Source organism: Pseudophryne corroboree, chromosome 10 (genome assembly GCF_028390025.1).
Source record: "Pseudophryne corroboree isolate aPseCor3 chromosome 10, aPseCor3.hap2, whole genome shotgun sequence".
NCBI classification, from domain to species: domain Eukaryota; kingdom Metazoa; phylum Chordata; class Amphibia; order Anura; family Myobatrachidae; genus Pseudophryne; species Pseudophryne corroboree.
The window spans coordinates 289656905-289670999 of NC_086453.1; the positions used below are offsets into that span (position 1 = coordinate 289656905).

The 14095-nt window shown below is 45.5% G+C and overlaps 1 protein-coding gene across 4 annotated transcripts in view; it reads left to right on the forward strand.

Moving 5' to 3' along the window:
• PRDM16 (PR/SET domain 16) overlaps positions 1-14095 on the forward strand; it is a 795203-nt gene that overhangs the window by 211062 nt on the left and 570046 nt on the right. For all 4 annotated transcript variants that reach the window (XM_063943342.1, XM_063943343.1, XM_063943344.1 and 1 more), the window contains exon 2: positions 12930-13270. In XM_063943342.1, coding sequence (XP_063799412.1) covers positions 12930-13270 — 341 coding nt within the window. The remainder of the gene's footprint in view (positions 1-12929; positions 13271-14095) is intronic.

The following is a 14095-nucleotide window of genomic DNA, read 5'->3' on the forward strand; positions in this document are numbered from 1 at the left end:
TTCCCCCAGGTGTTCACGTTCAATTCCTGACCAAGCCATCATCTGTGTAGAGTTTGTATGTTCTCCATGTGTGTGCATGAGTCCAGGTGCTCCTGTTACTCGCCACACTCCAAAAACAGAATGGTAATTTAATTGACTTCTAACAATAAAAATGAACCCTAGTGTGTGTGTGTGTGTACACGTGTGATAGGAAATATAGAGTGTAAGCTCCACTGCGGCAGCAACTGATGTGAATGCATGAAATAGTCTCTGTAAAGAGCTGCGTAATATGGGTGCGCTATATAAATAAAAAAATGCTTACATAAATAAATAAATAAATGTTCCCTAACACGGATTAACAGATAGAAATTCATGTTGGCAACAATGTGTAAAAATAATAATAATAATAAAAAAATATTATTATTATTATTATTATTATTATTATTAAAATATTATATATATATATATGTATATATATAAATATAAACACAGGGGGGGTGGGGGATATAGCGACCAATGGTGTCTTAGAGATACACAGTGAGAATGAGTGGGTCTGAGAATAATAAAAATACAATTTATTAACAAATCAAATTTGAGCAGCAATTCTCTTTAAAAAATGGGATAAAAAAAACTAGAGAGGAGCAGGTTCGGTTTCTCTGAATCCGAACCCGCACGAACTTCATGTTTTTTTTCACGGGTCCGAGCGACTCGGATCTTCCCGCCTTGCTCGGTTAACCCGAGCGCGCCCGAACGTCATCATGACGCTGTCGGATTCTCGCGAGGCTCGGATTCTATCGCGAGACTCGGATTCTATATAAGGAGCCGCGCGTCGCCGCCATTTTCACACGTGCATTGAGATTGATAGGGAGAGGACGTGGCTGGCGTCCTCTCCGTTTAGAATAGATTAGAGAGACACTTGATTTACTAATTTTGGGGAGCATTAGGAGTACTCTGTACAGTGCAGAGTTTTGCTGATAGTGACCACCAGTTTTATTTATAATCCGTTCTCTGCCTGAAAAAAGCGATACACAGCACACAGTGACTCAGTCACATACCATATCTGTGTGCACTGCTCAGGCTCAGGCCAGTGTGCTGCATCATCTATTATCTATATATAATATTATATATATCTGATTATCTGTCTGACTGCTCAGCTCACACAGCTTATAATTGTGGGGGAGACTGGGGAGCACTACTGCAGTGCCAGTTATAGGTTATAGCAGGAGCCAGGAGTACATAATATATTATATAGTGAGTGACCACCAGACACACAGTGCAGTTTATTTAATATATCCGTTCTCTGCCAGAAAAAAGCGATACACACAGTGACTCAGTCAGTCACATACCATATCTGTGTGCACTGCTCAGGCTCAGGCCAGTGTGCTGCATCATCTATATATATTATATATCTGTCTGACTGCTCAGCTCACACAGCTTATAATTGTGGGGGAGACTGGGGAGCACTACTGCAGTGCCAGTTATAGGTTATAGCAGGAGCCAGGAGTACATAATATTATATTAAAACAGTGCACACTTTTGCTGCAGGAGTGCCACTGCCAGTGTGACTAGTGACCAGTGACCTGACCACCAGTATATATAATATTAGTAGTATACTATCTCTTTATCAACCAGTCTATATTAGCAGCAGACACAGTACAGTGCGGTAGTTCACGGCTGTGGCTACCTCTGTGTCGGCACTCGGCAGCCCGTCCATAATTGTATATACCACCTAACCGTGGTTTTTTTTTCTTTCTTTATACATACATACTAGTTACGAGTATACTATCTCTTTATCAACCAGTCTATATTAGCAGCAGACACAGTACAGTGCGGTAGTTCACGGCTGTGGCTACCTCTGTGTCGGCACTCGGCAGCCCGTCCATAATTGTATATACCACCTAACCGTGGTTTTTTTTTCTTTCTTTATACATACATACTAGTTACGAGTATACTATCTCTTTATCAACCAGTCTATATATTAGCAGCAGACACAGTACAGTGCGGTAGTTCACGGCTGTGGCTACCTCTGTGTCGGCACTCGGCAGCCCGTCCATAATTGTATATACCACCTAACCGTGGTTTTTTTTTCTTTCTTTATACATACATACTAGTTACGAGTATACTATCTCTTTATCAACCAGTCTATATATTAGCAGCAGACACAGTACAGTGCGGTAGTTCACGGCTGTGGCTACCTCTGTGTCGGCACTCGGCAGCCCGTCCATAATTGTATATACCACCTAACCGTGGTTTTTTTTTCTTTCTTTATACATACATACTAGTTACGAGTATACTATCTCTTTATCAACCAGTCTATATATTAGCAGCAGACACAGTACAGTGCGGTAGTTCACGGCTGTGGCTACCTCTGTGTCGGCACTCGGCAGCCCGTCCATAATTGTATATACCACCTAACCGTGGGTTTTTTTTTCTTTCTTTATACATACATACTAGTTACGAGTATACTATCTCTTTATCAACCAGTCTATATATTAGCAGCAGACACAGTACAGTGCGGTAGTTCACGGCTGTGGCTACCTCTGTGTCGGCACTCGGCAGCCCGTCCATAATTGTATATACCACCTAACCGTGGTTTTTTTTTCTTTCTTTATACATACATACTAGTTACGAGTATACTATCTCTTTATCAACCAGTCTATATATTAGCAGCAGACACAGTACAGTGCGGTAGTTCACGGCTGTGGCTACCTCTGTGTCGGCACTCGGCAGCCCGTCCATAATTGTATATACCACCTAACCGTGGTTTTTTTTTCTTTCTTTATACATACATACTAGTTACGAGTATACTATCTCTTTATCAACCAGTCTATATATTAGCAGCAGACACAGTACAGTGCGGTAGTTCACGGCTGTGGCTACCTCTGTGTCGGCACTCGGCAGCCCGTCCATAATTGTATATACCACCTAACCGTGGTTTTTTTTTCTTTCTTTATACATACATACTAGTTACGAGTATACTATCTCTTTATCAACCAGTCTATATATTAGCAGCAGACACAGTACAGTGCGGTAGTTCACGGCTGTGGCTACCTCTGTGTCGGCACTCGGCAGCCCGTCCATAATTGTATATACCACCTAACCGTGGTTTTTTTTTCTTTCTTTATACATACATACTAGTTACGAGTATACTATCTCTTTATCAACCAGTCTATATATTAGCAGCAGACACAGTACAGTGCGGTAGTTCACGGCTGTGGCTACCTCTGTGTCGGCACTCGGCAGCCCGTCCATAATTGTATATACCACCTAACCGTGGTTTTTTTTTCTTTCTTTATACATACATACTAGTTACGAGTATACTATCTCTTTATCAACCAGTCTATATATTAGCAGCAGACACAGTACAGTGCGGTAGTTCACGGCTGTGGCTACCTCTGTGTCGGCACTCGGCAGCCCGTCCATAATTGTATATACCACCTAACCGTGGTTTTTTTTTCTTTCTTTATACATACATACTAGTTACGAGTATACTATCTCTTTATCAACCAGTCTATATATTAGCAGCAGACACAGTACAGTGCGGTAGTTCACGGCTGTGGCTACCTCTGTGTCGGCACTCGGCAGCCCGTCCATAATTGTATACTAGTATCCAATCCATCCATCTCCATTGTTTACCTGAGGTGCCTTTTAGTTGTGCCTATTAAAATATGGAGAACAAAAATGTTGAGGTTCCAAAATTAGGGAAAGATCAAGATCCACTTCCACCTCGTGCTGAAGCTGCTGCCACTAGTCATGGCCGAGACGATGAAATGCCAGCAACGTCGTCTGCCAAGGCCGATGCCCAATGGCATAGTACAGAGCATGTCAAAACCAAAACACCAAATATCAGTAAAAAAAGGACTCCAAAACCTAAAATAAAATTGTCGGAGGAGAAGCGTAAACTTGCCAATATGCCATTTACCACACGGAGTGGCAAGGAACGGCTGAGGCCCTGGCCTATGTTCATGGCTAGTGGTTCAGCTTCACATGAGGATGGAAGCACTCAGCCTCTCGCTAGAAAACTGAAAAGACTCAAGCTGGCAAAAGCACCGCAAAGAACTGTGCGTTCTTTGAAATCCCAAATCCACAAGGAGAGTCCAATTGTGTCGGTTGCGATGCCTGACCTTCCCAACACTGGACGTGAAGAGCATGCGCCTTCCACCATTTGCACGCCCCCTGCAAGTGCTGGAAGGAGCACCCGCAGTCCAGTTCCTGATAGTCAGATTGAAGATGTCAGTGTTGAAGTACACCAGGATGAGGAGGATATGGGTGTTGCTGGCGCTGGGGAGGAAATTGACCAGGAGGATTCTGATGGTGAGGTGGTTTGTTTAAGTCAGGCACCCGGGGAGACACCTGTTGTCCGTGGGAGGAATATGGCCGTTGACATGCCAGGTGAAAATACCAAAAAAATCAGCTCTTCGGTGTGGAGGTATTTCACCAGAAATGCGGACAACAGATGTCAAGCCGTGTGTTCCCTTTGTCAAGCTGTAATAAGTAGGGGTAAGGACGTTAACCACCTCGGAACATCCTCCCTTATACGTCACCTGCAGCGCATTCATAATAAGTCAGTGACAAGTTCAAAAACTTTGGGTGACAGCGGAAGCAGTCCACTGACCAGTAAATCCCTTCCTCTTGTAACCAAGCTCACGCAAACCACCCCACCAACTCCCTCAGTGTCAATTTCCTCCTTCCCCAGGAATGCCAATAGTCCTGCAGGCCATGTCACTGGCAATTCTGACGAGTCCTCTCCTGCCTGGGATTCCTCCGATGCATCCTTGCGTGTAACGCCTACTGCTGCTGGCGCTGCTGTTGTTGCCGCTGGGAGTCGATGGTCATCCCAGAGGGGAAGTCGTAAGCCCACTTGTACTACTTCCAGTAAGCAATTGACTGTTCAACAGTCCTTTGCGAGGAAGATGAAATATCACAGCAGTCATCCTACTGCAAAGCGGATAACTGAGTCCTTGACAACTATGTTGGTGTTAGACGTGCGTCCGGTATCCGCCGTTAGTTCACAGGGAACTAGACAATTTATTGAGGCAGTGTGCCCCCGTTACCAAATACCATCTAGGTTCCACTTCTCTAGGCAGGCGATACCGAGAATGTACACGGACGTCAGAAAAAGACTCACCAGTGTCCTAAAAAATGCAGTTGTACCCAATGTCCACTTAACCACGGACATGTGGACAAGTGGAGCAGGGCAGGGTCAGGACTATATGACTGTGACAGCCCACTGGGTAGATGTATGGACTCCCGCCGCAAGAACAGCAGCGGCGGCACCAGTAGCAGCATCTCGCAAACGCCAACTCTTTCCTAGGCAGGCTACGCTTTGTATCACCGCTTTCCAGAATACGCACACAGCTGAAAACCTCTTACGGCAACTGAGGAAGATCATCGCGGAATGGCTTACCCCAATTGGACTCTCCTGTGGATTTGTAGCATCGGACAACGCCAGCAATATTGTGTGTGCATTAAATATGGGCAAATTCCAGCACGTCCCATGTTTTGCACATACCTTGAATTTGGTGGTGCAGAATTTTTTAAAAAACGACAGGGGCGTGCAAGAGATGCTGTCGGTGGCCAGAAGAATTGCGGGACACTTTCGGCGTACAGGCACCACGTACAGAAGACTGGAGCACCACCAAAAACTACTGAACCTGCCCTGCCATCATCTGAAGCAAGAAGTGGTAACGAGGTGGAATTCAACCCTCTATATGCTTCAGAGGTTGGAGGAGCAGCAAAAGGCCATTCAAGCCTATACAATTGAGCACGATATAGTAGGTGGAATGCACCTGTCTCAAGTGCAGTGGAGAATGATTTCAACGTTGTGCAAGGTTCTGATGCCCTTTGAACTTGCCACACGTGAAGTCAGTTCAGACACTGCCAGCCTGAGTCAGGTCATTCCCCTCATCAGGCTTTTGCAGAAGAAGCTGGAGGCATTGAAGAAGGAGCTAAAAGGGAGCGATTCCGCTAGGCATGTGGGACTTGTGGATGCAGCCCTTAATTCGCTTAACAAGGATTCACGGGTGGTCAATCTGTTGAAATCAGAGCACTACATTTTGGCCACCGTGCTCGATCCTAGATTTAAAGCCTACCTTGGATCTCTCTTTCCGGCAGACACAGGTCTGCTGGGGTTGAAAGACCTGCTGGTGACAAAATTGTCAAGTCAAGCGGAACGCGACCTGTCAACATCTCCTCCTTCACATTCTCCCGCAACTGGGGGTGCGAGGAAAAGGCTCAGAATTCCGAGCCCACCCGCTGGCGGTGATGCAGGGCAGTCTGGAGCGACTGCTGATGCTGACATCTGGTCCGGACTGAAGGACCTGACAACGATTACGGACATGTCGTCTACTGTCACTGCATATGATTCTCTCAACATTGATAGAATGGTGGAGGATTATATGAGTGACCGCATCCAAGTAGGCACGTCACACAGTCCGTACTTATACTGGCAGGAAAAAGAGGCAATTTGGAGGCCCTTGCACAAACTGGCTTTATTCTACCTAAGTTGCCCTCCCACAAGTGTGTACTCCGAAAGAGTGTTTAGTGCCGCCGCTCACCTTGTCAGCAATCGGCGTACGAGGTTACATCCAGAAAATGTGGAGAAGATGATGTTCATTAAAATGAATTATAATCAATTCCTCCGCGGAGACATTGACCAGCAGCAATTGCCTCCACAAAGTACACAGGGAGCTGAGATGGTGGATTCCAGTGGGGACGAATTGATAATCTGTGAGGAGGGGGATGTACACGGTGATATATCGGAGGGTGAAGATGAGGTGGACATCTTGCCTCTGTAGAGCCAGTTTGTGCAAGGAGAGATTAATTGCTTCTTTTTTGGGGGGGGTCCAAACCAACCCGTCATATCAGTCACAGTCGTGTGGCAGACCCTGTCACTGAAATGATGGGTTGGTTAAAGTGTGCATGTCCTGTTTTGTTTATACAACATAAGGGTGGGTGGGAGGGCCCAAGGACAATTCCATCTTGCACCTCTTTTTTCTTTTCTTTTTCTTTGCATCATGTGCTGATTGGGGAGGGTTTTTTGGAAGGGACATCCTGCGTGACACTGCAGTGCCACTCCTAGATGGGCCCGGTGTTTGTGTCGGCCACTAGGGTCGCTAATCTTACTCACACAGTCAGCTACCTCATTGCGCCTCTTTTTTTCTTTGCGTCATGTGCTGTTTGGGGAGGGTTTTTTGGAAGGGACATCCTGCGTGACACTGCAGTGCCACTCCTAGATGGGCCCGGTGTTTGTGTCGGCCACTAGGGTCGCTAATCTTACTCACACAGCTACCTCATTGCGCCTCTTTTTTTCTTTGCGTCATGTGCTGTTTGGGGAGGGTTTTTTGGAAGGGACATCCTGCGTGACACTGCAGTGCCACTCCTAGATGGGCCCGGTGTTTGTGTCGGCCACTAGGGTCGCTAATCTTACTCACACAGCTACCTCATTGCGCCTCTTTTTTTCTTTGCGTCATGTGCTGTTTGGGGAGGGTTTTTTGGAAGGGACATCCTGCGTGACACTGCAGTGCCACTCCTAGATGGGCCCGGTGTTTGTGTCGGCCACTAGGGTCGCTTATCTTACTCACACAGCGACCTCGGTGCAAATTTTAGGACTAAAAATAATATTGTGAGGTGTGAGGTATTCAGAATAGACTGAAAATGAGTGTAAATTATGGTTTTTGAGGTTAATAATACTTTGGGATCAAAATGACCCCCAAATTCTATGATTTAAGCTGTTTTTTAGTGTTTTTTGAAAAAAACACCCGAATCCAAAACACACCCGAATCCGACAAAAAAAATTCGGTGAGGTTTTGCCAAAACGCGTTCGAACCCAAAACACGGCCGCGGAACCGAACCCAAAACCAAAACACAAAACCCGAAAAATTTCAGGCGCTCATCTCTAATAAAAACAGCATACACAATACAAGATAATAATACCAGTTAAAATATATAAAAAAGATTTTTGCTTAACTTGTATGAGGTCACTGCCAGGTTGACCAATGCGTTTCATCATTCAGACTTCATCAAGGGGTAAAACCCCTTGATGAAGTCTGAATGACGAAACGCGTTTTTATCCCATTGTTTAAAGAGAATTGCTGCTCAAATTTTATTTGTTAATTTTATTTGTTAATAAATTGTATTTTATTATTCTCAGACCCACTCATTCTCATTGTGTATCTCTAAGACACCATTGGTCGCTATATCCCCCACCCCCCTGTGTGTTATTCATTTCTTGCTACAGGGAACCACCATCTCTGTTTTGGGGGTCAGCTGACGCCCTTTATTAGTCTTAGGGAGTGTCATTTATTTTATAGGGTGAATTTATACCTATAGTTTTTATATTTGTTGTTGTTGAACACAAGTGGCGCAATAATCTCTTTCTATTTTTATATATATATATATATATATATATATATATATAATTTTTTTTAATGTAATACTACAATAAAAGTCACTTACAGTATGTGACTGTGCCTACACCTGTTGGCCATGATTCCGATTTAGACGTAATGCAAACAAATAAAAGAACGTAACTTTGTATCTGTAACCAGCAATGTTTCAGTGCAAGCAAAACAAATACATATATATATATTTCTGTGCGGGGTAAGTACTGGCTGCTTTTGCATGTAGCCCACAAATGTTAGACAGCTTTATTTTTACACTTCATTTCAGACTTCAGTTTGGACACACCCCACCCAAATCTAACTCTCTCTCTGCACATGTTACATGTGCCAAACCTGCAGTGCAGCATGGTTTGGCCCTTGTGCGCAGTTTCTTGCTTATTTTGGCTTTACTTGCAAATCAGAATCCGGTTCGTTGTTACTACTGTATGGTTTGTCTCACCTAAGTTAAAAAGTACCTATTAGGGGTGGTCTTCTGTATGCCGACTGACTGGATCCCGGCGCACAGTATACCGGCGCCGGGATCCCGACAGCCGGCATACCGACACTTATTCTCCCTCGTGGGGGTCCACGACCCCCCTGGAGGGAGAATAAAATAGCGTGGCGCGCCACCGTGCCCGTAGCGTGGTGAGCGCAGCGAGCCCGAAGGGGCTCCTTTGCGCTCGCCACGCTGTCGGTATGCCAGCGGTCGGGCTCCCGGCGCCGGTATGCTGGGCGCCGGGAGCCCGAGCGCCGGCATACCGTACGACACCCCCTATTAGACTGCCTGTCCACCAATGTGTACTCATTAAACAAGTCCCACCCACTAGTTTGACCATGCTTACCTACTTTTCTTATCTGCTCCCTGGGAAAAGACGGTAGAGGAGACGCTGCAGGACACTTTGGGGGGCAGGGGCAGGCTCCAATGTCATTAAGCCCCACGCCCACTTCTGCAAAATGATGTAGTTCGCAGCAAGGCTAAAATTACACATTATGCTTCATTTAGCCCCATCCCCTCCACTCAGCGGCACAATTCCGGTGATTATCTCCCCATCCTGCTCATTTTACAAGGAAGTGGGTGGGATGCGGGAGATACGCCTACTCTACTTAGGGTGCGGGGGATTTCTCAAAAATCGTGAGTCTCTCGCAACTTCCCGGAGGGTAGCCAAGTATGCCCTGCACTCAGATTGAAAGCCTTTCTGCCAAGGTTGCCTATATAGGCGACTCCTAGAATCAATTGTATCTATTAATTTTATATTCCCTTGCCTTCGATGCACTAAATACAGTATATTCATTCATGTGTAATAATTAGGATCTTGCTAACATAATCAGGCTAATTTCCTAATTGTAGAGCGTTTTAAGGTAACCATGGAATTTACAACTCAAAATACACAATGAAGCTCCAGTTTTCAAATCCGCCATTATTTCAGGGAATAATACACCTCGTTATTACAATCCATTGTGTAATCCTTTGTGCTGCTGACTTGTAATTTACCTTTATTGCATTTCTACAAATTAATGATTAATCACAGTATTTTTTTTTACCTTTTTTTTTATAAACAGATATGTTTGTGGCTGACATGAGTAGTGGATAGATGGCAAATTAATAGAAAATAAAAAATGTTCTAACTGAAAAATAGGGCAGATATACAAATTACAACATGTTTTAAATTAATAAGCCTAGTATTTGTTATATACTGTATGTCACATTCCTTGTGGCAGCTGGCGGACTGATACAGTGCTCTGTGTATGATCTGTCAGTGCGAGTGGGGCAGAGTGATACAGCTTTGTGCGGATTTGTCCTGTCAGAGACAGAGGGGTGGAGTGATACAGTGTCTGCGTATGATCAGTTAGTGACGAGAGGTGCGGAGTGATACAGGTCTGTGCGATTTGTCCTGTCAGAGACAGTGGGGCAGAGCAATACAGTGCTCTGTGTATGATCAGTTACAGTATACCCCTTTTCCACTAGCTAAATTTACCCGTGTTTTTGTACAGGGGCACGCATCAACACGGGTTTTTAGTAAGTGGAAATAGCTCAACACGGGTTGAGTGATCCTGGAATCCTACCCTGGTAGCTACCTGGGTTGAACACGGTAACACGGTAATGACCCGGGTAATTGTGCAGTGGAAACGGTCATTACCCGTGTTTTCAGACCCGAGTAACCAGTGACATCAATAGCTATTACAGAGCTTACCCGAGTTAAGTGGAAACAGATCCGACCCGGGAATAACCCGCGTCGAAGTGCAGTGGAAACGGCGGGGCCGACACGGGTTGTAGCTGGGTTAAACATCCTGGATCGGACCTGGTACTCGGGTGGAAAAGGGGTATCAGTTAAAAGAGGGGCAGACTGATACAGCTGTGTGTGTCCTGTCAGAGAAAGAGGAGCATAGTGATACAGAGCCCTTTGTGTGATCTGTTAGTGATAGGAGGGCGGAGTGATACAGCTCTGTGTGACCTGTCGGAGAAAGAGGAGCAGAGCGATACAGGGCCCTGTGTGTGATCTGTTAGTGATAGGAGGGCGGAGTGATACAGCATTGGGCGACCTGTCAGAGAAAGAGGAGCAGAGCGATACAGGGCCCTGTGTGTGATCTGTTAGTGATAGGAGGGCGGAGTGATACAGCATTGGGCGACCTGTCAGAGAAAGAGGAGCAGAGCGATACAGGGCCCTGTGTGTGATCTGTTAGTGATAGGAGGGCGGAGTGATACAGCTGTGTGCGACCTGTCAGAGAAAGAGGAGCATAGTGATACAGGGCCCTTTGTGTGATCTGTTAGTGATAGGAGGACGGAGTGATACAGCTCTGTGTGACCTGTCAGAGAAAGAGGAGTATAGAGGTACAGGGCCCTGTAATGAGTGATAAGAGGGCGGAGTGATATAGTGCTCTATGTGATTCCCCACTTCAGCAATCCCCACCAGGGCATACACTGCTTCAGCTTAGTGCTGATCCCTGTGTTTCTTCTCCAGGCCGGCTGCACTTGGCATGCACGAGATCTCACATGCAGTCTGGAGCCGGCAGCCGCAGCAGCATCAAAAATGGCTGTGAATGGGGAAACAACACCGGCAGCTGTCGAAATTGATAGCTGCAGGTGTTGTAATGGTCAGTGCTAATCCATACAAGGAAACACACTGTTGTAAATACTGCATGAGCATGGAACCCTTAAGGGAGGTACACACGGGGAGATGTGTGCTGTGCAATCTAGCACAGAACGCTCAGCACACATCTCTCCCCCCGCTCATCACTCAGCGTGATGTGTGCTGAGCGTGGAAACAAGCGGGACGCTCACTCCACCCAGCGGTGAAGTGAGCAATGTAATTAGATTGTACCTGCATGCAGACCAATCTAGAACCGGCAATAGCGACCCCCCTTTAAGGATGTATGCCCCATAGCTATCGCTGGTTCTAGAATTGATCGCAATCTAGATAGATCGCGCACTTCACCGCTGGGTGAAGTGAGCATCCCCCCCGAGTGCTGAACGGGGGAAGAGATGTGTGCTGAGCGTGTGTACCCCCCTTTAGTAACTGAAGGACCGTACACACTGGCCGATATATCGACCACTCTATTGAACGGCCGATATATCGCGGGTCCATCGCCCATTGTGCACGACATAGTGTCACAGACATTTCGCGTTGGCCCTGCAGCACAGCCAACTGCCAATATATCTACCGATATATTGGCCCATCGCTGTGTGTGTACGGATGACCAGCCGACCGCCCGTACACATGCTGCGGCAGCCGGCGGTGATTCACAGTTGAACTGGGCAGGCGTGTGTACATGCCCGCCCAGTTCATGACGTCAGTCCCCAACAGATTGGGCAGTGTGTATGCACAGCACACTGTCCGATCCATCCATAGATATATCTGCAGATCAATTGATCTGCAGATATATCTATCAGTGTGTACCCACCATAAGGGGAACATTTACTAAGTAGTGATAAGAGCGGAGAAGTGAGCCAGTGGAGAAGTGCCCATGGCAACCAATCAGCACTGAAGTAACATCTATAATTTGCATACTATAAAATTATACAGAGCTGCTGATTGGTTAATGGGGCAACTTCTCCACTGGCTCACTTCTCCGCTCTTATCACTGCTTTAATAAATGTCCCCCTAATTTCCCCAAGCCATAGCCAGGGTACAGGAATACATGGGAGAGGAGATAAGTGGTCTACTCATACACCTCATACTGGCTTCACATATATATTTATATGGATAGTATGAGATAATCCAATGTTTAAGAAAAGATGACAAAATAAATCAAACATGCCTTTTTATTGATGCTTCGGTCCGGAGTGCAGGGAGTGGGATGAAGTCATCATAAAATCACTTCCTCGCCCCAGCTGAGCAATGGTGCAATATGTGTAATTGTGTAACGGGGATTGGGCCACAGTCTGGGAGAGTAGGGAAGCAGGATCCAAATGCTTCATGTTATAGTTGATGTGGATGAAGAATGAAAGTCCACTTGTGTCTTGAGTTTACACTTGATACACAAAGTAGCACAATTATCTGTTATCACATCACATGACCTGTTTGTGTGGCCTGTGGCTTCCTAAACACCGCTGTGTCTTCTTTTTGGCAGGTGACAGCGACATTGTAAATAATATGTATGAGCCTGACCCGGATCTGCTTGGCGGTGACAGCGCGGAAGAGGAGACAGAGGACAGTATTATGTCACCTATTCCTGTAGGACCTCCCTCACCCAGCGAAGACTTTACCCCAAAGGAGGGGTCACCCTATGAAGCCCCCGTCTACATTCCTGATGATATTCCAATCCCCCCTGACTTTGAACTGAGAGAATCGTCTATACCAGGAGCTGGTCTAGGAATTTGGGCCAAGAAGAGAATTGAAATTGGGGAAAGATTAGGACCTTATATCATGATACAGAAGACCACATTAAAGGAAACTAATCTAGGATGGGAAGTAAGTAAAAAATCTGTGCCCAATTATCCACGCCCTTTTGTCTTCTTCATTATGGTTTATGCCAGATGTAGTTGTTGAGTGCGGCCAACAGCAGAAGGATACGAGTGGGTGTCGCTTTATTCTGGTTCCTTATTTCTGTCTTGTAATTAATATGGTGTGGTGCGTTTTACATGATATTTGTTGCAGGATTTATGTCGAGTTTAAATGTGTCAATGCTTTGTTTCATATTTTTAACCCATTCTGAAATGATTTAAGTACAACTGAGACCACCATTTTGCGAAGTGAGCCAATACACCTGATAACGAAGCGTAACGGTTCACTAGGAGCTACCAATTTGTCTGACCCCATTCGGGCCTCTCAGAGACATGCATTGCATAGCCTGCAGGCAGCCATTTTGTAAGCTCAACCAATGACAATAGTTACTTACCTGTTAGCTAGTGATTAAAACAAAACAAAAAACTTGTATGTTTTTTTGCACATTCTCCACCAGACATCAAGGGGATGACCAGATTAAGATGTAATTGATTGATTTGCATGCCCCCCCCCCCTGCTTTTTTAACAAACTAATAGACTTTTGTTTATGGCTTCCCATAGAGGCAGATATATTCATTGCTACTGTTTGTTAGATAAAATTGCCATGCAAGAGCAGTTCATTCCAACATCCAGAGCACATCTGGACTGTGTCGGGTCTAAGGGCTGTGAAGATAAGATACTATGACTGTATAATAGAGGGGCCTATTTATCATTAAATATTTGAGCGATATCCCCGAAAACAATCATTTTTGGGTGGCACCCACAAATATTAATTATCCACCCGAATGTATC